We start from the raw sequence: 23722 nt of genomic DNA on the forward strand, positions 1-23722 counted from the left end.
TGGGTGAGGAACCTGACCGTATGTCGCTCCAAGTTCCTGCCACCCTCTGCCACCCTCAGCTTTTAGGGCTGATGACTGGCTCCCTTATTAATCACACCAGGCATTTCCATAACAAACAGTAAGTGCAGATGAAATGCCTTTGGTCAAAGGCCCCACCAGCCCAGGGAGACACATACCTGCTCCTGCCCGAGCTGCCCCTTGCGGGGCCTGGGCTCCACAATGTCCCCGAGGGGACATCTGCTCAGCCAACTCAGCGAGAGCGCTGAAGGTCAGTTGAAATGGGACTGTTATTTATTATCTAGGTGTTCAAATGCTACCTAGATAACATTAATTAGTAGTAACTTAACTATGCCTATGTGTCATGATTATAATGTAATAAGCAACACTGCCTCACACTCAGGAAATACCTGCCAAGGTCACACCCGCAGAACAGGGTGACCACTGGTCTGCAGGGATGAGCCTGGAGCAAGGGTAAGAGGACGCCAATGGAGTCTGAGTGCTTTTACAGAAACAACTTAAAAGACCTCTGCAGTTGCAGATTACCTTTGTTTTAATTTAATGATTCCTAAGAAAGAAGCCTGTAGGCCAATATTAATGATTTAGATGTGGTTCCTGGGTCCTATGTGACGATGGGGAAATGCATACATGGGTGATTGCTTTGGCCATTTCCAGGACTGCTAAGCTAAGCTCTTACCTGGATGACCACTGACATGCACAGAGGCATGGCCCAGGGGACGGGCAGAGCTGGAGGAAGGCCTAATTCTGCCCAGGCATGATGGGAATATCCCTCCCCACCCAAACCCAGCACTCACTTCCTCTGATTGTCAGTCAGCGTGATGCCCTGGGATGACACCTTGAAGTGCACGACTGTGCACAGGGGTGGTGGCTCCTGGACCAGGGTGAGGTTCAGGGCCTTCTGCACAGCCTGGGGGCCTGTGAGAGACTCCATCTCCACGGAGTTCAGGTACCACACGTTGCAGGCTGCAAGACATCAGGGGACGCAGCATGAGCACGTCCAGCAGAGGAGGGCTATTGACAACGGGGCCCTGGGCTTGTGGACCACTCGCATGTTTGTTTGGCCCACGCCAGGTGCACGTGCACCTCTACTTCCAAAGATGTGGAGGGAGAATGACCTAGGGACACACTTGCCGAAAGGCCCACGTAGAGAGTAAGCACATTCCCAGAGCCAGGGAGACCCTTCCCTCAGGTCCCAGGTGGAGGCACCTGTTGCTGTATTTCTGCCTGGCACCCTAGAGGGCTGGAGGCACTGCTCAGTCTCAGTGTGGGTCTGGAAGGACAGGAGCCCAGCCACAGTTAACATAAAGGAAACATCCACAAGGGGAACGTGAGGTCTGGAGCCTCAGAAGACTGCCCCACACAGAGACCTAAAGATGGGGTGTGTCCAGAAAGAGCTAGAAAATGGATGATTTGGGGTGACTTGGTGTGTGGGGAACGGTGGGATGGCCTGTCCTGCCCACATCCATCCCCATTCCCCACGCTGCCCAAGGGCCAGGAGCTTGTCCATAGTTCTCTCCTCCTGGGGGAAGCAAACAGCCAAGCATGCAAGGGCTTTGTAAACAGCCTGAGGCCCTTTGGGCCTGGGTCCCCGCAGCTAAGTAGAAGCTGATGTGGCGCTCTAAAGCATGGGTGACACTGGTGTGACCCCCAAGACACAGACTCCGCCTGCAGCTCTCTGGCTGCAGAAGCTGTGGCCTCACCTGGCCAACCAAGAATGTGTCCCCCCAGGAACACAGCTGCCCTGGCCCCCAACTCTGCTGGCTGCCACACTCTGTGCGAGTCTGGAGTATCTTAAACCCCATGCTTACGAGCCTCTGGATTTTCACTAACCAGAAAAGACAAAGCTTCCCCTGACCCAAGCAGCATAACCAGGCACTCAAACAAGTGTGGTGACCTCACTGGTGCTGTTTCCCTTTAAGACAGTCTTTCAGGGAGGCACCAGGAGTGGCTCTGGCCCATTCCCACCTTGGGGACTGAGCAGGAGCCACACCTGTTGGCCTGTGCACACCCGTGACCATGAATAAGAGAACAGAAATAATGTAGGACGTCCTGGGTATCAAGATGCAGGGACACTTCTGAGCTTGCCACCCATGCTCTCTGAGGCAAATGATACCCACAGCTCATCTTCAAAGTGTGAGAAGCTCTGAGGATTGGGAAACCTCACTCCTGTGAACACCCACAGTAACCAGATGAGGACAGACAGCGACGCCTGAGTTCGCAGCACCAAGTGCATCAGACCTGCCCTGGTGAGCTCCAGAGGGTGTCCAGTGGGGCCTCTGGCCAGGGCAGGGAAAAGCTACCCAGAATCAGCTGATTGACTACAAAGGCCCAACTGGAAAGGCTGCATCTCAGGGAAATGCGGCAGATTCTGGGAAATGTCCCAAAAAGCAAGCAACCCCCAGGATGGGTGCTGGTGTTTTCTGGTGTGCACACCTGCTGCAAGGGACTCCCAGAGAATGACTGAGACAGTGACCTCGCTTCCTCAGGAGAGCAGCTCGCCCCATGCTTAGGTCTGAAAAGTCACCAACTTTCCTGCTAAAGTTTACAGGCAGCTCATTTCACTCTCATGAAAAACCGTGACATTTCACTTTTCTAATTATTAGAATCCATTGTGCCATTTGAGCAGAATTTCAAAAGAAGGTTCTGCCCCAAACACACGGCTTCTGCATCTCCACGGTGATGCTGCTCATCTGCTTGCCCTGTGTCACTTGCTCTGTGTCACCTGCTGTGCCAGGCCTCGGCTGGACAGTTCAGAGACATCTCATCAAATAGACACACAGTCCTGTAAGGAAGATACTACTGTCACCCCCAATATAACAGGTGAGGAAATGGAGCCTAGGGACCTTAAGAAACGAGCCAGAAGTCAGTTGGCAGCTCCTTGGTGCCCAAGCTGCTGTGACAGTGCTGACAGCCTCCCTACAGTGCTGAGAACTCCCCAGGTACCAGAGTTCATGTGGGGACACACACTCCTACGAAGTTTCTTGCGACAGCTGGAGGATGAGCTGTCCACTTTATGGGGAGGCATCTGCACCGTGCGCTATTCCTCAGCCATCAATGACACTCACTGGCAATCCGTGTGGATGTCCTGACAGCAGGCACACCTTTTAGGAGATAACACCTGCACATTTTCTCCCAGAGAGATGCTGAGAGGAGGTACAAATTGGAGGCACTCTCCCTGAATAGCTGAGTTTCCATGGCTAGCACCCCTGCTCCTTCCAGCAGGCCGGGCACTGTGCCTGTCTCCTGGGACAGCGAGGAGACTCTCCACAGGAAACTTCTGGGCTGGCAGGTAACCCATGCTTCAGCTTTGTCTGAACTTAAGATCTACTTGTGTTGTCTTGGGAAAGACAGGGAGTTGGCAAAAGTCCCTAAAATTGCAGTTGCCCAATGCTCTGATAGACAGGTGCCTTTATGAAATGCTCATGTCTCCAGGACATGGAAGAGAACTTGCCAATATTTATCAGGAGGATCAGAAGAAATGCTGGCACTTGGTGACCCAGAGGTCCCAATTCTGAGAAGATTTAGGCAGGAAATATCCCATAACCAAGTGAGGTGATGAAGTGAGCCACATACTCAGTGGGGAAAAAAATGGAGATAAATTTAGTCCAAGAATTGGGGGAATGGTCAAATTAGCCCCTCAATAGAACATGAGACATGACAACATGGTAAATGTTAGGAGCTAATGGGAAAATGTTAGAAGCTAAAGTTTACAGAATAAAAATTGTACTCATACTGTGATTAGAACTAAAGAAATAAAAAGCATATGTGCCTATGAACAGGAACTGGACAGGTTCACAGAACACTTCAAGACAGTTTGACTTTAAGACAGTGAGTATTCTGTCTTTGGTTTCATTAGTGCTCCTGACACACTCATCTTGCAGTTGGCAAAAGGAAAGAAAAGAAAATTTTGGTCTAAATACAATGGCACAGCCTGGATTGGGTGCACATGTGCAACCCCGGGATGCCACAAACTCAGGCCCCTGCTTCCTTGCAGTGTCACAAATGGCCTTTTGATGAGGACCAGGAGGACTGTGATGTCTGGGGCACCTCTGTCCCTGAGGGCAGGGCTATGCTGTCATTAATTGAAGCCAAAGCACATGGAGGCAGCTCTGCTGAGCCCATGCCATTTCCCGGGAGCCCCCAGTCTCAAACCACAGGTGGCCTGTGAGTTTGTCCTACTGGGCTGGCTCAAGATACCCAAATCCACCTGATGAGTGCTCTCGGTTGGGGCTGTGGTGCTTGGTGCCACAGTGGGCAGAAAAACGCATCAGCCCCAGAGCAGGAACAAAAGTCAGAGCCACATGCTCTTACCCAGCCCCACCATTTCTGGGAACTCAGGTCTGAAGGCAACAATCCAGGATTCAGAAACAAGAAATGATACCATCAGCAGTTCTTCAAGCATCATCGGCTACTGACAGGTTAGGAACAAGCCAAGTGAGCAACATAAGGAGGTGAAGCACAGGATGGACCGTTAGAGCTGCTGAAGATGAGGCCTGCGTGGTGTTTGCAGGAAAGCTGTGCAAACTCCCTGTGCTAAGTGAGAAAGGGAGCCCCTCAGTGGTTGTGTGGGGGTAACAGGTCTGCAAGTAACTCCTTGCCCCTTTCTTTCTGTAGCTTCCTTATTTTAACTTCACGAGTTCACCTTACTTTTGGAACGAAAATACAGTTTACCATATAATAAGTTAAACGCACAACTCTAACACAGGAGCTCTGCTGGAAGTCTAGCAACGTGCTTTTCTTTCTGGGATTCTAACGCATTCTGCCCCTTCAACGGGCACCCGTGAGGAGAGGGACTAGAAGCATGAGCAAAAATTGTTTGAGAGACGGAAACAGCCTGTATCAACCTCACAACAGGATTTCACTAAGAGTACTGCAAATTGCGGTGGGGGTTGGGGGGGCGGGGGCGCAACCTTGCCAGTATCCGGAGTACTAGTTTCCTCAGGTTCACAAGGAGGAAGCAGGACATGTGCTCTCAAAGAACCGCTCCAAGTCCACGAGACTGGGAGTCTAGGTGAATCAGGACTCTCATGTGAGACAAAAACACTCAATTTCCTTGAGGTGATGAGAGATTGGATAGTCCAACCACCTTCCAACAATGGTCATTCTGCATTTGCTGTGAATAATCGCAGGGTCTGGAGAAGAATGGGTGCTCTCTGCAGGGTCCTCACTTCCAGGCCACATCTGTGCCTGACTCAACTCCTTGCCTTGCCAGCTGTGAAGGTAGTAGCTGGGTGGAAATTTAAACCCCTTGATGTATTTTAGAAACAAGAGACGTTAAAAGCACATAAGTTCAACACAGATGTAATGTAACCCTCATAATGTAAATACCTGACTCAGATGCTGAATGAGAACTCCAGGTTCTGTTATATTGGCAGCCAAAAAAACAAGATACCTAGGTATAAATCTAATAAAATATATATAAGATCTATATAAGCAAAACCACAAAAGTGATGAAAAATATCAAAGAAGAACTAAAATAGACATTTCATGTTCATGGATAGGAAGACTCAATCTTTTCAAGATGTCAGTTCTCAACTTGGTCTACAGATTTAATGCAATCTCAATTAAAAATCCCAGCAAGTTATTTTGTGAATATCAGCAAACTGATTCTAAAATTTATATGGAGAGGCAACAGACCCAGGATAGCCAACACAATACTAAAGGGGAACAAAGGTAGATGACTGACACTTCTTCCCTCAAAACTTACTATGAGGCTACAGAAGTCAAGACAGTGTGGTATTGGGGAAAGAACAGACAAATAGACCAATGGAGCAGAAAAGAGAGCCCAGACACAGACCCACATATATACAGTCAACTGATCTTTGACAAAAGAGCAGAGACAACATAATGGAGCCAAGATGGTCTCTTTAACAAACAGTGCTGGACCAACTGGATGTCCAAATGCGATAAATGAACCTAGGCACAGACTTACAGCTGTCACAAAAATGAACTCAAAATGAATCGTACAGCCAAATGTAAAACATAAAACTATAAAACTCCTGTAAGATAACATAAGAGAGAAATCTAGATGAACTTGAGTTTGGCAATGACTTTTTAGACATAAGAGGCATGATCGAGGAAAGAAAGAATGATAAACTGGATTTCATTAATATTACATACTTCTGCTTTGCAAGAGACACTGTCAATAGAATTAGAAGACATACACAGATAGGGAGACAACATTTGCAAAAGACACATCTGACAAGGTCCTATTATCCACACACAAAGAACTCTTAAAACTCAACAATGAAAAAACAACCCAACAATGGACAGACACCTCATCTAAGAAGATAACCCAGGTGACAAACAGGCAAATGAAAAGATGCTCCATATATCATCAGGGAAATGTAAATTGAAACGGCAATAAGATATCACCACATACCTGTGAGAATAGCCAAAATCCAGAACACTGACAACACTAAATACAGAGAACATGAATCAGCGGCACTCTCATTCACTGCTGCTTGAATGCGAAAGGATGCAGCCACTTTCAAAGAGTTTGGCGGTTTCTTACAAAATTAAACAGACTTTTGCCATATGATCCAATAATTCTACTCCTTGTTATTTACCCAAAGGAAATGAAACCTTGCATCCACACAAAAACCTGCCTAAGGATATTTACAGAAGCTTTATTGATAATTGCCGAAACCTCAAAGCAACCAAGATGTCCGTAGTAGGTGACGAATAAATACACTGTGATCCATCCAAACAATGGAATATTATTCAGTGCTAAAAAGAGATGTGCTCTCAAGCCATGAAGATGTGGAGGAGCCTTAAGTGCATTAGATAACTAAGTGAAAGAAGCCAATGTGAAGAGGCTAAAGTCTGTATGACTCCAACTCTATGACATTCTAGAAAAGGCAAAACTATAGAGACAATAAAAAGATCAGTGGTTGCTAGGTGAGGGAGGGAAGGATGAACAGGCAGAGCACAGAGGACTTTTAGGTCAGGGAAAACACTCAGGGTGCTCCTACATTGGTGGGAATGTGTCTTCATAGGTATGTCCAAACCACAGAATGTGCAACCCTCAGAGAGACCCCTGAACTAAACTATGGTTGTGGGTAACAATGTACAAGTGTAGGTTCATCAACTACAACAAGTGAACCCCCTGGTGGGGATGCTGGTAATGGGGGAACCTTGCATGTGTGGAGGCAAGAGTGTACCAGAAATCTCTGTCCCTTCCTCACAGTTTTGATGTGAATCTACAATTGCTCTCAAGAGTAAGGTCTATTTTTTAATAGTAGTACCCTGGAGAGCTCACTGTCTGGGGATCGGTGTTCCCTGACCAATGTGGGTCACACCACTGGCCCATTTTGAGACACAGTGAGCCTCGTCTCCCGAACACTTTGATTTCAGCTGGAGGGACAAGACACCTACACCCTATCTCCCTACATCCTCCCAGACTGAGCCCAAGGGTTGACTTGAAGGCCACTGAATTTGATCATGTTTGAGTTGGGGATATTTCCAGCCTGCAGCTTCCTGGTTTTGTCACTGGACACTGGGTGCCCCATTGAGCACGGGGTGGTTTTCTTTAAAAGGACACCTCCTTCACACAGGCAAGCAGCGGAATCCCGAGATGGAGGAGAGAGAGGAAGCTGCGTCACTGAGTCCTCATCCTGCTCCAGGACCAAGACAACGTGGAGAAGGAAACAGGGTCACTGACCTGCCCCCTGCTTCAGCAGCTCAGCCGCTGAGTTGGCCGCCGTTTGGGGCGAACTTTCGGCTATTTCTTCCAACGGATCTGCAGGAAGGAGCAAGAAAATGCAGAAATGAGTTGTTCTCACTGGAAAAGAATCTTCATAACACTGTTAGACACCCAGGACTGAATTCCCAGACAGTGATATGCAGAGCCGGGTGTTTCTCTTGAGGACAAGAGTCCATCATCTCATCCTGAGCAGAAGCTGGAATGATGTGACCCAGCAAAATATCTTTCTGACCTCTGAATTAATTTCTATGGACAACTCAATTTTAAAGGTAAATCACAGTGACCTGTATTTTAAGTTAATAGTCTTCATGTGATAAATGATCTAGGAAACTGGGACAAGGCCACATCACACTGTTGTATTGTGGGTGCTTTTTTATTATTATGGATATTTTCAAACAAACATGAAGGCAAAGAGAATAATAGTTCATCTATCATCTACAGTTCAAAAATATTAATTTTCCTGATTTTGTAGAATTGTCAAAGTTAATGTAAATGGCCTTGAAGGTATCTTGGTTTAGGCATTATACATTTTTGAACGAAGAGTCTTTGTCCCAGGGAAACCTTTCAGAAAGGCCATAATCTCAGAATAAGGCAGGGTACTGGGGCCACATCTCCTCTCCTAGATGGACTATTCAACATTCTTGTGGGTGACCCACAGAGTACACGACAGAAACAGACTTCTGGTCCAATTTTTCTCAATGCACCTTTACGGATCCCCGTCCCTGGTGTGCAGGACACCGTGCTGCCCCGAGGACCTGAAGCGTACCTCTGTCTGGAATGAGCAGTTTGCAGGGTAAGGCCAAGGGCGTGATGGAATGCTGACACACCAGAGCCGTCAGGCTCCCTGCCAACAGACACACAGCAAGCCAGAGTTAACATGGACCTGGATACCGTGCTTTTCAGCCAGTTTACCCCCTGAAAGGAAGCTGCTGCAGAGGGTGAGCCCTTATATTTTTAGCAACAAACATGCTCCATTACTGTAGCGCTTTGTGCAAAACTTCAGTAAAGCAGCAAGTTCAGAAAAACAGCTAAGAGGCAGGTGTTGGGAACTGCAGATGATTCCCAGCAAAGACACATCTATACCAATTTATATACAATAAATCGCACAGCTTGCTGAGCCTGAGGTGGCTCCAACTGAACCACCTCCACCATCCCCAAAAGGTGCCCCTAAAGGCCAGGATGTGCCATGCTTCAGGGCATGCTCGCCAGGTGAGCTCACAAGCTCTTCCCAAGCCTGCAAGGCCAGGAAGGCTCCTGTCTCGCTGGAGAGGAAGGGCACCATCTGGGGGGTCCTGTGACCCCCTCATCCCTTCGGATGGGGCGACACTCAGGCTACAATCTTGGCACATGCATCTGCCTGCTGGCCAGAGGGCACCATTGCTGACACCTGCATGCCCAGTCCCAGCACCCTGCTTTTTGTTTGATTGGTTTTGAGAAAGTTTTTAGGATGAATTTTGTATGTAGTATATTTTAGAGATAATTCAGGCTCTCACCTGAATAACTCAGGAAATCAGAACTGGGGACTCATAGTAAACTCTCGTGAGTGACACAACACGGAGTGCCAGGCTGACCCCAGTGACGAGCAGGGTGTCCGTGCGAGCTCTCAGCCACTTACCAAAGTAGGGTTCATTTGAGCACCCCTTCAACCGCACTCCCCTTGGGGTACACTCAATCAAAAAATGCCGAACGAGCTCATTGGCCAAATCTCCAGCTGTAGTAAGAGATTTAAAAGGGGAAAAATTTTTTTTAAATATCAGAACAAGGGAGGACGAGAGAGGAGGAGCAGTTACAGGGAGAAGCTGCCCCGAGACGGCCTCGCTGTGGCAGGCGTCCAGCCACTGCAGTAGGCTGGCCGCCCAGACTGTCCAGGAACGTGGTGGAGAGGCAGAACAGCTAGCTGAGGAACCACCAGCCGTCACGCCTGGGGTACAGGGGTCCTCTGGAGAGACCCTCAGAAATTCTGCAGGGATCCCCAGGCAGAGGGCGCATCACCAGCCAGGAAATAGTGTGAGTTTCCAGCTCCTGCCCCTCCTAAGAAGACAGACCAGAGAGGCAGATGGTGCCCAGGAAGGCATCCCAGAAGAGAGCCAAGATGCCAGCATTCTGGGTAAGATCTGGCCAGGCCCAGGAGCACATGCCTGAGGGACAGAAGCCTCAGCTGCACACGAGCAGCCTTCCATCCCATGGCCACCAAACAGAACATCTGTGTCTGTGCCAGCCCATGAAACCAAAGAGAAGGTGCATCACAGAAAACCCCCGGTGGCAACTATCTGAGGATAGAACATGCAAATAAAAGCAAACATAAGAGAGAGAAGTCACAGCTCCCTAGTTACAAGTCCAGCAACCAAGCCCCCTGAGCACTCTGTGGGAACCTGTTTGCTGTGGCTTCTAACATTTCTGATATTGGAAGCCACCCAACAAGCAAGACCTGCTGGAGTTGCGTTTGGACCCTACACCTTGCCCATGGTTGGCTCCCAAATGATGCTTATAACCAATAGTGAAGGAGGTTACAACATCAGTGTCAGCCTTTTACAGGGGAAACAATGCTGGCAGCAAAGGAAATAATCAGATTCCACAAAGGGCTGAATTGCATCAAAATGCGGAAAAGAACATTTTGCCATTCAGTTGTGGGAGACACAAGTATGGTCTGGACTCCAGTGGTGAGAGTGAGTCAGCGGGAAGCCCAGCCCGTGGGTGACATGTCTCCCACCCGCATACTGGCTGCCTCCCCATCCTGGGCACCAGGGGAGGGAGGGTGGCCCCCTGGGCTCTCTCCGAGTTTGCCCAACTTTCCACTCACATCTACCCTTGGAGTGAAATTCAAATGCCAAATCCAGAGGCTGGATGAAAACACAGCAGCTATGCTGTGCCCCCACAGAGGGCTTCCAGAAAGCCTGTCATTCTAATATCCTCCACAGATTACCTTCTTCTTACGGCAGAGTCCATGGGGGCCTGAGAGGCAGCGTGCGTGCCTCAGGGTGGGAACGGCCATGACTATCTGATTTCCAAAGAGATAATACCTGCAGGAAAAACCCTGGGGACATTGCTTAAAAACTCTGAACGGAGCCAGGTGCCCAGGAGCTGCCCTGCACACATTCCTACCCTCCCACAGGGATCCCTTGTCTCCATGCATCCACAGATGCTCCATTCTGAGATGTTTTCTGCTCCAGTCATTATTCAGCATGTTTCCAATTAAGACTGGATGCCAAAGATCCTCCAGGAGGGTCTGATTCGGCTGTGCAGCTGTCAAACTCCAGTTCTCCCTCTAAGCGATTGAGTGTTTGCGGGAGATGGACTTCTGGGTGCTCTTGGGCCTTTCCACCTTCCAAGGCTTACTTGTTCTACCTGCTCTACACAAGCCATCTCCTCTTTCACCTCCACAAAGCAACCACCCCAGGATGTGGGGGTCTTTGCTCTTAGTCACATGGCTCTTTCCAGCTTCCCCCCTGCCCTTTCCCTCCACACAACCATACCTTTGCCAAAACAGACCATCCACGGTTCCCGATAAGCCCTCAGCCATGCCTGAGGCCTAACACCTTGACAACCAGATCTCACATTCTTCAAGGCAATTTTCTCCAGGAAGCTTTAAACAGAGGTTCGACCAAGGATTGGGGTAAGTCCTCTTAGGAACTGGGCACCGACAGGAGTGAAGTGGAGAAGTATTGTTTTGTTCTTTAAACACAATGAGCTCAGAACCTGGGCTTATTCGGTTTCCCCATTTCTCATGCTCCCAGGTGCCCACAAGATGAGCCAGGTGGCTGCTCCAAGTAGGGAAAAAGAGTCTTTTCCCTTTCATTTGGGTGGGTCTGTGGCATGGTGGCAAAAAAAGCAAAATGCAGAATAAATGAAACCAAGTGTCCCCCAGCAGGAGAACAGAAACAGATGGCAACAATTCACTCCATGGAAAGCTGTCAGCAATGGAAGACAGCAGTGGCTGCAAGCTGTCTTAGAAAGAGAATCAGTCTTACAGTGGAACGAAGTTGGCCCCAAGGAATATGTATTTATTAGTTTTCTTACATAAAGTTGAAAATAGGCAAAACTACAAGTTTTAGGGTTTCTGAACTCCAGGGGTTAATATAAAAAAGGCTTTGACTCTGCCTCTTGCTTAGTAGGCTTCTTATTGCAATGGCACTGTGTGGTAATTGGAACTGCTCTGCATATATTAGAAGATTGGGAAGGAGCAGCAATAATGGAGCTGGGCACAAAGCATGTCACTGAGAAGACAGCGAGGAAGGACTGTGCGATCCTGTATGTGAGTGGCACCCTCGGCATGAGCTCAGGAATTTTTAGAGATGGCACATTCCTAGCTCTGGTCACTGGAGAGAAGCAGCAATGCTCTTGACAGCAAAGCGCACTCCTAGCGATTGCATCTTGGACTCTGGACATGGCTCCTCAGTAAGCAGAGCCAGGAGAACGGACGGGGCAAGGAAGGTACAAAGTGAGCCCAAGGCATGCTTGCTGGCTCAGACAGCTGGACATGCTCCCGGACGACAGGGGAATGAACGTCAGCACTTGGGGCGAGCTAGAAGGGCCTCCCGTAGCCAAATCTGGGATCGCTGAAATACCAATAAAATAACGGTGGTGGTGGATTGCTACACAGGAAGGGGCATGCAGGCGGCTTCCCACAAGGTTGCCTCCTGGATTGTGAGTAGATATGCCTCTTTGCTTCCTAACATTTACCTGTGCAGGTGGATGTCCCCAAAATTGTCCATATGTGGTTATGTTCATGACAAAAAGCATGCAAAAGAGTAAGTAAGTGATTTGCATACATGTGAGTATTTGTCACTCTGTGGCTGAGGAGGTGCTGTCCTTTGCCATGGGAGGGGTAAGCTAGTGACTCCAGGCCTACACAGCATTGCTGTCAACCCACTAAGATGCTCTGGGCGCAGGTGCAGAATTGTGCATGTAGACACATTTTCTGACATAAGAAAAAAGGAAAAATGCACATTTGCATGCTCTGGATAAACAGTGAGACACACAGGAATTTATCACAGATGGTCACCCAAGAAAGGCTGAGGGGACTGAGGCAGACAGGCTGACAATAGGAGTGAGAAAGACAGAGGCCTTGTTCGGTTCTGACATCTAAACAACGGAATGGGTTATCCATTCAAAGCAATAAAGAAATAGAATTTACAAATAGTTAATTATCTTTCTTGAACAAAGACAGTATTTGCAGAATGTACCTGAACACTAAATGCTGAGAAGAAATCATGAGTACTGTTAGAAGTCATCTACTACCTTCTTAGCATAAACATGAGCCCACAGGCACCACAGACTAGTTTATCAAGTCAAGGCCCAGGGTCCTACCTTTCTTGTTCAGCTGCAAGACGGAAGGCGGGGGAGTGGCCACCTTCATGGCCAGGCCATAGGCTCCACGGAAGGAGTGGCTGTCCCTGACGATGAATGAGCCAGGCTCCTTGTCCTTCAGCATGGCGATGGCTGGAGGAGAAGCAGAGGGATGTAAGTGTCACCGGGACACAGTCTGCTTTGTTTAGAACCAGGGCAGCACACTTCCCACTCCTCTGGCAAACCAGGTGAGTGGGAGTGGGCCAGGGTCCCCTAGGCTGGAGGAATGATGCCAGTGTTCTCCTGTCCGTGCAGCTGAGGGGCTCTCAGGGAAGGCTCTGTGATGACACCTAGTTTCCTGGGGCCTGGCTGTAAAGGACGCAGGAGAGTGCAGGAGGGCCCTCCCATGCATCACGCAGGCCCCCAGTACCTGCTGCTCACACGATTCCCTTAACTGCACAGCTCCCAAGAAGCCTGCAGGAGGTTCCCCACCAGACAACCCAGGACACGGAGGCCAGGTGCCAATGCCCACCACATGGCAGCACAGGAAGCAATGCAGAAGGCTCTCCCCTTCCCCCGTGGCCCGCCTGGTGCAGACTCCCTGCATGGACTATTTCTTAGAGATGTTAGAAAGCATGCACTTCCAACAAAGGAGAAGCAAAGAGGTTTCCAATCACACTTTCTGAAGATAGAAAGGATGCACCAGAAGTTTCCTGAATATTTAATATAATGTCCAGGTTTGCCTCTCGGGATGATAAAGATGTGGGCATAGGCAGCCATCTGCCCTGTGGCTCTGGCAGAGGGTCCCAGCCTGGTCTCCAACACTGGTCAGAGCTGACAGCTAAACCTGGCACAGCGGCCCCCCAGATACCCTAGGTGAGGCTGGGTGGGGGGTGACTATTGCTTGGAAAAGAAAATCCCTGCCCTTTACAATAAAAATCTGGCACCACTAGCTCCCATGCTCACAGCACTGGAAGGTAAGGGGGCTGTGTTCCCATGACAGGAACCTCAAGCCTGAGGCTGCCACGCTCCGGCGGGAGTTCTCTCAGTCACTGGAATACACTCCAGAATTTTGTTTTTACTTTATAAAAATAAAGAGAGAGAAGACAAGGGACTTCAAGTATAAATAATTACAAAATTATAGCCATGGGAACGCCCTTCTCTGTGGGGCCCAATGTCCAGTCTGGAGTGGGTCAGGATGGAGCCCGGAGTGGAGGGATGCCAGGGCTCCTAAGGGCCTGGCTCCTGGGGGCCCTTGGCCAGCTGTAGCCCCACTCCTGCCCGGCTGCCACAGGCGTGGCCTTGGTTTGGCCAAGGATGGAAGAGAGGGTTTCTCCCACATATGCTCTGTGGTACAACCCCAGTGCCCCACGCAGGACAGGTTATGGGGCAGCAGCCTGTGAACTGTACTCGGGGGCCTGCTCTCCACCTGCCGCTGCTGCCCATCCACACATTGCCAGGGCCAGAGGGGCTGGGCAGGGCTGGGTCCCAGGGCCCCCACAGTGGGCACCATAGGATTTTCCTCGTGGACTGTTTTCTAAATTTGGGGGCTGAACATGCATTATTTTTCAAAAGTAAGGGAGAAGATCACCGCAGAACTTATATTTTCTCAACTGTGATATACCTCAATGAGCTTTTTCCTTTTAAGTCATGATTTTACTTCACTGTGGTAGAAACACGTGCCTAGCCTCGCAGGCCTCACTCTCTGGGAAATCACTGCACAGCAGAGGGAGGCGGTCTGCCGGGCCTGGTGTCTCCTCCCAGGCCTGTCCCCAGGCTCCAGGGCTGACGAGGAAAGCCTGAGGATGATGTCAGATTCATTGTTCTGAGCAGATGGGAGCTGGGAAATGCACAGGCTGAGAACAGGCTCCGGCACGCGTCCTGCCAGGGTCCGCATTTCCCTTCCGGAGGCGGTGAGGGCAGTGGCCACAACCTCACCTGGCTCCCTGCAGAGGAGCAGAGGCCTGAACAGTGCGTCTTGAACAACCATATTTAACTTCGGTTTTACTGGGGGCCCTTTTTCCTCCTGAGGTATGTTTATGTTCACCTTAGAAAAGTCCCAAGAAATTAACCCTGTCATAATAACACGTGGCCAGCTACACCCCAAAAGAGGCCGTATCTGGTTTGGTTTCTCTTTCTCTTCCGTCTCCCTAGAATTCCATTGTAGCTTTTCCAGGAAAAGGCACATTCAGACAGTTAAAACAAAACAAAATGGTCCACTTGTGAGGTGCTAAGAGTAGTCAAATTCATAGAGAAAAGCAGAAAATAAAAACAGAGCCCATGGGCAGCTCCCTGACACCTGGAGAGGTTGATGCCCCTGAAGGACTGTCAGTCTGAGTAGGCGTCCTCCTTACACAATATCCAGAAAAGAGGGGAAGTCACATTTTTCAGAGTTCATCTGGGAAGATCAACACCCAATACACACACACCAGCTATTCTGAGGTGGAGTCCACCCAAAAAGAAGTGCAGCTAAGTTAGACAAATGTTTGGCTATGTTTTAACTGTGGCTAGCTACATTAGATAAACAACAACACCTACCACCCCTTGTGCACCTACCGGGTGTCACCACAGGGGTGCCTTCCCCATAGACCCTCTCCCCAAAGCCCCAACTTCATCACCTCCCACTGCGGGAATCACCTGGTACACAACCACCAAGCCAGCCGGCTTCCAAAGCGGGTGCCTGGTAGTTCAGAGCAGCAGGCAGCCCAGGCCATCACCCTGGTCTAGGAGGCTGAGCTGACAGAGTAGGAGGGCCCACACGGAATCTTCTGGAACACTGTGCTTCAGAAGCACCCCTCACAGTCTGTCAGGCGACCGAGGCTACTGCCACAATCATGGGGACTCTGGAGCCAGGAGCAGGGAGGCAGGAGGAGGGAGCACTGCAGAGCCCGGAGTCACGGGGAGCAACTTCACACAAAGGCTGATTCAGGAAATAAGAGGTCTCTCAAGGCCACGGGCTCCCCCCCCTTCCATAAAAATGACAATAGGTTCATTGAGCTCATGAGAAGAAAGGCACATTCTTACCATTTTTATTATCTACTTAATTAAACAGAAGAATTTCAATGAGAACATGGGTCAGTACTGCTTTTCAGCCACTTAACTATTTGTCTCCATGCATTTTGGAGAACTAATCCTTAGGAAAGAGTTGGATGATTTTCTTCCCGGCTGAGACGACAGGGCGCAGAGCAGCCAGCACCATGACTGCTCCTCACTGCCAGACCCACGCCACCCTGTCTCACCCCGGCACCCCCCAGGGCAGCCCCTGGGGAGCTTTCATTTCAGGGTGTCATGGCTGGGGGGTTCCAGTCTCCCCGGCCAGTTACATGAGGGGAGACCACCACGTAGCAGGGACCCCATGAATTCTGCTGATGGCTCGGCAGCTTTGTCTGAGGGGTTTCCCAGGATAGACCACCACACAAGGCTTACCAGCCTGTCTCTTGGACACCTATTTGTCTTCTGGTAAAAAGTGACCCTTAACTTAGCTGCTCAAAAATATTAATGATTTCAGCTGCCATGAGGCTGACCACATACACCCACAGACTCCGTGTGGCGTGCATGTGAGGCATGTGGCTAACTGCATCACAGGTCCTATTACTGACTGCTTGTCTTTCCTATGTGACAAACACAGGTGTGCAGATGCAATGCCACCGCAGACACTTTGTCCTTCCTCCTGACCCTTGCCCCATGCCCCTCGGCCCTGGATGGGGACATGAAGAGGCCCTGGATGGGGACATGAAGAGTGACTTCTTGTGACAATCTACTGTCCCACTGGCAATGCCAGCTAAGCAGTGACTGGTAGAAATCACACCCTGCGGCTAGAATGCTCATGGCCGCCAGTGCCCATCCCTCCCCGGTTCCTTTCTTAGGACCAAGATTTTCCTATAGCGGCTAAAAGGTCGGAGTGTTTTCCCTGAGGTGTGTGACAAAATGTAGGCTTTGCTCTAACTCATCCTGTCTCTGGGACGTACCCACCTCAGGGTCATCTGGGAAGGGTCATACTTGTCCTGCCCACGCACCTTGTTCTCTGGAGATATCCGCCTTGTACCAGAACTTGGATGTGTCTTGGACAAAGTTCACAGACACTTGCTTTTCACCTGGGTTATCTGCAAAATGGAATTTTAAAACAGTAACTATTGAGGTCTCACTGCATCTGCTCACTTCCCAGGAACTTGAAGTTCAAAGTCCAACCCCGGGAGCAAAAGCAATGGTGGGCATTCTGGGGAAGGTGTTCTCTCACCGTGCAGGAACCACCAGGCTGGGAGCAGCCGCATCAGAGCACACCCCAGGGCATGGCCAGCGCCCTGCACCCACGCCAGCGACAGGGACAGACAGACAGCGAGGGCAGCGTGGCTCCACCCATGTGGGTCTTATTCTTAGACATTTGAAATATCTCAAAATTGTTTTGAATGAGTTCATTTAAATAAAAAATATTGTCATTTTTGAGGACCAATGATTCCAAGTGGGAGCGAGAACAGAAGCACCGCAGGCACCGCGTTCATGCCGTGGGGATGAATTTGCTGTGGACAGGGGCAGGCTGGTGCTGCACTGAGCTCGGCACTGGTTGTTTGCTTTGGGAAAGGCCATCTGGCCGCTCTGAATGTTGCTTTCCAGGTGCCTAGCTCTGCTCCACATCCACAGCGACCCAAGCCCCTCCTTTCACATGAACACACCTACCTGGAGAAGGTGCTGCTGCCTCCGAAGCCTTGGAAAAGTCTGGAAGCACGCTTGGGAAAGGAATGCTCATGGTGCTCCCACTGTGGGGGCTGGAGAAGCCGCTGGAGGATGGGGACACCGATCCAAAAGAGCGCTCACCCTCTGAGGCCCGCTTCTTTTCAGGAAGGGGCGGCTGCCCAGGCAGGCTTGGCCCCTGGGCCTGCAGGACTGGACTGTGGTGGCCGCCGTGTCCAGGCGACACCGTGAGAAAGCTGTGGGGCAGGAAGCTGCTGTCGGCAGCAGCTGCTGTCCGCGGGGCACCGGGCACCTGGGCCACTCCGTGGGAATGAGCCAGCATGGCCCCCGGGTCGTCCCCAGGCGGAAGGCTGCTTCCCACGGAGGCCGCGCTGAAGTTCAGGAAGGCCTGGCCACTCGGGGAGCCCAGGGCCTCGGGCAGCTCTGCCACTGACAGCTCATGGTTGTGAAAAGAGGCCTGGAGCTCGGCAGGTGGACCAAGGGGTCGCCCAGGGCCGTCCTTGCCAGGGCCCGGGACCTCGCCGTCACTGAGGAGGCTTCCTGCAGGCCGGCTGCTCCCCAGCAGCGTCAGTGTGGACTTGGGGCTGGTCTCCACCCACTGGTGCTCGGCACAGGAAACGCTGTTCAAGGGGCAATGCAGTCAGAGAACAGGCCACATCCCGGGAGACACCTCAAGATTAGCAATCATTCCAGGATGGTGGAGGGAGGGATGGGGAGCTGAGGATGCCTGGCAGCTCACAACATCCCCCCAAACATCAGCAGGCCTGCCTTTCCAGCCTGCCATGTCAGCACTCACCTGATGCTAACCCACTGCTTAGGGACCTGGGCAGCCCTCCAGACTGAGGAACTCCCCCTGCCTCATCAGCCTGCCATGCTCTACTTCTTCTCCTGATGCCATAAAGGAAATAGCAAATTCCAATAGTAAGAGTATCAGAAATCACCCCACAGTTAAGAATACAGGGACAGCTAACAAACCACCAAATCGCATATACTTATTTAAGTAGCACTTATTTGCTCAGTGGGTGATGCCAAATCCTTAGATGAGATACATACACCTCCTTTTTTTAAGGGAAAGGAGGTGGAATTAAAGGTGTTAACTAGAGAGCAACATGACACATAGAGGTAAAAACCCCAAGAAATTATTCCTACCTCGGGCGTATGTATTCGCTCAATGGCAGGCCCTTGTGAAGCAGAAACAGGACATTTCTCTCTGTTTGCAGCCCCTCCTTCCTGTCCTCCCAGCACCACCAAGGGGGTGGGCCTATGCTTTCCCAAACACCAGTGCTGATTCCACACCCCGAAAGCAGCTCTGTCTGCCCTCCCACCTTACCACCTCAGTGTATGCCCCAGCCCCGTGCACCCCCACTCAGCCCAGCTCAGAACACACTTTTACGGACACCTGGTCCTTAACTGCCCACTGCTACTGGCCTCCACTTGCAGAAGCTTTCCTGCATGCTCTGCCTCAGGAGTTTTTATTTGAGATTACATCTTGGAAGAGTGACTGCTGCCGATCACAGGGCAGGCCTCCCTGGTCCTGCCCATGTCTGGGGCCATCAGAGTGACCTGGGCTACATCCAAGAGCCCCTTCCTACCTCTCCCTTCGCTGCCCGGGGCCGTTGCTGGAAATCGTGCAGGACGACGTGAATGACCGCTGGAAGGAGGCTACTGTGGGCATGTCAGCCCGGAGCGCCGCAGGCTTGGGTCCCCCAGGGCCCTCTGACATCCCCACGGAGTGATCGAGGATCTCAGGGCAGCCTCGAGGTTCTGAAGTGAGGAAACAAGAGACAGGGTTACAGGGCCGAGGAGGCACTGCCTCGGCCTGCTCTGTGCTTTGCAGTACAGTCACTTCAGCAGAGGCAGGCACCACTTCTAAAATGCAAGGGACTTCAGTCCCCCATCACAGCCTTCATCATCTTGTGTCATCACCATGAAGGCTGCTGGTGCTGGCGAGGAAGCACAATGTCCCACCTGAAGACCAGTTTACTCAGATTTACTGACCATGCTGACAATGCGAGCTGTGTCCCTTTAGGAAGGGCAAGGCCTCCCCCGGCAACCACTGGGAGAGTTTCCGCAGACAAGCCCTACATCCCTGAAAGTGCAGGCCCCGTGGCTGCGGGCTGGGTGGACATGGTACCTCCACGTGTCCTGCGTTGCTGGCCCAGATCCCACCCCGGGCTGCCCACTAACACTTCCCGCCTCCAGCACAGCCCTGCCCCCTCGAGGTGCAGAGACCACCCTGGGAGAGCCCCAGGGAAGGAGAAGCCGAGGGCTCTGAAATCCTGCCTGATGCCAGGCCCGCACATTCCACAGAATTTCACACATTTCAGTGACCAAACGTCTGTTCTGCTTCTGGCCTGGCATCTTCTTTATTTCTGGATATTTTAAAAACCTTGCCTTTTTTTAAAACTAAGTTTTAATAACTGGAGGGATCTACCATGGTCAGCAAAATGATGATGTGAGAACTACAGGTTCTTTTGCTTTCTGCTTTAAAAAGGGGGGACCAATAAGAGAATAATAAAGCTAAACATTCCATGCTACTTGTCTACTCAGTCTGGGAGGGGGAACAACCCGGGGGCAGGCCAGGCACCAGCAGCAATTTCTCCCACAGCACAGACCCACCTGGAAGCACAGAGAGCAGAGGCTGACGTCAGCACATGCTCGGGGCTGTGGAGCCCCACTGTTCTGGGGAGATAAAAACTGGGGTTCAGAGCTACCTAGGCCACAAGGACTCAGAGATGCAGAGCCATGAGTTAGACATTGTGGGCACAATCTCCCCTCAAGTATCTCTGACTCCTGAGCTCAGAGATAGAGGGCCGGACATCTGTAACCAGGGCAGAGGTAGTTGCTGAGAAGCCAGAAGATAAGCAGGGATCTGGGAGAGTCACGATGCGGCTGGGAAACAAAACTCAGAAGCTCAAGGCACTAACTGGGAGGAGAGGCCCTTGCAGACACTTCCAAGATTCCAGATGAGGTCCCTAAAGGCTACAGTCTATGAGGGCAGTGCCGGAAAGAGCTCAGCCCTGAAAGGATCTGCACAGTCAGCCTGCGAGGAAGTCATATTGTCGCTGGGGAATCCTGCACCCAGAGCTGGCCTCCATCTATCCATCCATCACTCTATCAAGTCTATATCTATCTATCTATTCCTCTCCTCCGTCCATCTATCCCATCCATCCTGCCATCCATTCATTCATCTATTATCTAACCATCTATATGTAATTTTTTGTACTCAATATCAAATATTTAAAAAGATAAACTGATCAGGCATGCCAGGTAACAGAACAAAGAAATGAAAACTAAGACCCCTCCCAAAAAAAGACAGAAAAAACACCCACAACTGATACAACATTGGAGTTAAAAGACTTTAAAATAACTGAACTGAAAATGGTTCTGATAATATAAGAAAAGACAGAGAATTTCACTAGAGCCCTGGAGCCACTGAGAGTGATCAGACGGGAACCCTAGAACTCAAGAACACAACCAATGAAACTAAGCATTAGGCGAATGACTTTGTTAGCAGATGAAGATTAACTGGGCGGCAGGTCAGAGCAAAGCACCTGGCCAGCAGCACATGGTGGGGAGCGGGTGGGGACACACTGAAGGGGATCAGGGTGCGTGGGACACCACGCGGGTCACGGGCACCCAAGAAGGTACAGATGGAATGAGGCAGAGGCAACATCAGAAAAGACATTTGCTGAGAATTTCCCAAAGCAGACTGAGAAAATCAAGACACACTTTTTAAAAAAGGCATGAAATCTAAGGAGTAGTAGAAAGAAGAAAACCACACAGTCTTTAATAGTCAAACTTGTGAAAATCACAGACAATGTTGAACACAGCAGCTTGTCCAATTGAGGGGAGGGTAGGAGCCAATTTCAGGGCTAATTTTTTAAGCATTTAGAAAACCTTCATAGCAAAACCTGGTGCTAATGCTCCATACAAAGCACAGGTAGCCCTGGGGAGGGGCACTGTCCCCCAGCCGCCCCCAGGGCTGCTGCTCCGTGACCCTAGTGTGGGCTTGGTGAGTGTCATCATCTCCACAGGTCCACACGCCTGGCCCCTGCCACATACTCCCAGAAACTCCAAAAGCAGATGCAGGTGTCCTACTCAGAATCCTGCATCTGCCCCTCACAGAGCATGGCACTCCACAGTGAGTGTTCTAAAGCAGGTGTTTGTTCAATTGATCAACCAAATGGGTGGTCTTCGAGGCCCACCCTTCAATCATTTAAATGATGCTGGGACAGAAAAGCAAAGATGCACGGGTGTTTCAGATCATCCCTCCACATGCACAGTCCTCTCTTGGTAGGAGGATAACAGCTTCAGTTATGTTTGTCTGTACTCACTGTCCACCTAAGATGTGTTTCTGAGTAACAGTGACCTGTCAACATGGTGACAGACGCTGCGTACATGTCAGCATTTTGTCAGAATAAGGAGACGGGGTTAGTATCACATGGAGGGGCATGGAGGAGGAAGCATTTCTGTCTGAGGGAAGCTGGAAGGCCTCCTAGAGGAAGCAGCACTTGGTGGAAGCCTGGAAAGTTGTATGGGATTCTGGCAGACTGAGTAGGTGCAACAGGAGGCCACCGTTCATCCACAGGCCCTGTGCTCTGCAGGCAGAAGTACCCCCACTGTTCACTGTTCACTGGGGGGAGCTGTAAGTCACTCATGCTATGAATTCATAAATGAGTCAGCAAACACTCCATGGCTGAAAGTAAAGGTAATGTGGAAGTGTAGCTTGGGGGCTGGATTTGAGGAGTGGGGAGTGGAGGTGCTGATTGGCCCCAAGGATCCCATGCCCAGGAAGAGCACAGAAATCTAGAATTTAAATGGTAGGCATCAGCCAAGACTAGTGTGCCCGCTTTATGCTGCCTGAGCATTGAAACAGGCACGCAAGCAGCTGAACTCAGTATGAAGCCCCGACTCCCATGATGACTGCCACGGCTGCCACTGCTCTTCATGGTCGCTGTGCAGCCATAAGGGGCAGCATGTTCCGCAAGTCCCAGAGCCGCAAAGATCTCAGGAAGCCCATGCCCCACTCACATGTCACCTGAGAATCTCACCAAAGGGGAAGGGGCTGGAGGAAAGTAAGATCCCGTTTTGTCCTGTTACGACATTTCCTGTCCCAGAAAACAGCAAGGGCAGCACTTCCCAGGAAAAGTGGCTTTGTTTGTAACCCAGCGCCAACTCTGGAGCACATGGCTGGGTTCCGTTCCCTCCAATGGAAGAGCCCCTGCCTGGAGTGACAGGACTTAACCCTTTATCTGAGAAAAGGGGAGCTGAGGACCTCGGAGCGTAGACACCGGCCTCCTGGCCACAACTCTGCAGAGCCAGGCCCTCCATGCACTCTAAGATGCAGGAGCTAAACGCACCCACCACTCAGCTGGGGGACCCCACCATCCATCCACTAGGATGTCTCCCCTTTAGGGAAACAAGGCCATACCCTTCAAGCTCCAAGAAGTGGGGTGCTGGCTACTGTCCCTGCTGGGAGAGTGTAAGAACAGGAACCCACATGGTGGAGGACGCTGACCACCTGATCGGTTACATGTGTCAGACCTGCAAAGCCTTCTGCCAGGGCTCACGTCCTTTCCAGAAACATGCACACAGTAAGGGCAGGAGAATGCACTGTGGCTGTCTTTGTTCACCTTGCACCTTTGCTGTTCACAGGCAAACCACACATGTTATTTTTAAAAGGGCGCTGCCAGTGGGCCTGACTGTCTGTTCTGCAGGTCAGGCTCCTGTCTTCTTAGCTCTGGATGCTGGAGGTGGCCCAGGGGCACTGTGATGATGATTGAGCAGGTGCAATTTCCTGCCTACGAGGCGGCCTGCAGGTGACCACCATGGGGCTGTTGGCTCTGAGGCTGCCCAAGTGAGCGTGTGCCAGGCAGGCTCTCCTTCATCTCGGCCCCGATGTTGGTTCTAAACCAAGTACGTGGGAGGCTCCAGCTGGTCAGACTTCTTCCTGGGGCCACGGCCCCCCTCTAGGATGTGTCCTCAGCATGGGGGGAGCCTCAGAGCCTCGAAGACCCTGCT

General features: G+C 50.7%; 1 protein-coding gene across 1 annotated transcript in view; it reads right to left on the bottom strand.

Moving 5' to 3' along the window:
• Window positions 1–23722, bottom strand: part of TNS3 (tensin 3) — a 190561-nt gene that overhangs the window by 5336 nt on the left and 161503 nt on the right. The window contains exons 22-29 of the mRNA XM_073240005.1: window positions 19291–19462; window positions 17684–18318; window positions 17026–17112; window positions 13031–13162; window positions 9339–9434; window positions 8490–8567; window positions 7682–7759; window positions 813–981 (exon numbers count right to left, since the gene is read on the bottom strand). Of these exons, the coding sequence (XP_073096106.1) occupies window positions 813–981; window positions 7682–7759; window positions 8490–8567; window positions 9339–9434; window positions 13031–13162; window positions 17026–17112; window positions 17684–18318; window positions 19291–19462 (1447 nt within the window). The remainder of the gene's footprint in view (window positions 1–812; window positions 982–7681; window positions 7760–8489; window positions 8568–9338; window positions 9435–13030; window positions 13163–17025; window positions 17113–17683; window positions 18319–19290; window positions 19463–23722) is intronic.

The sequence above is a fragment of the Manis javanica genome, chromosome 6 (genome assembly GCF_040802235.1).
Source record: "Manis javanica isolate MJ-LG chromosome 6, MJ_LKY, whole genome shotgun sequence".
Lineage (NCBI taxonomy): Eukaryota > Metazoa > Chordata > Mammalia > Pholidota > Manidae > Manis > Manis javanica.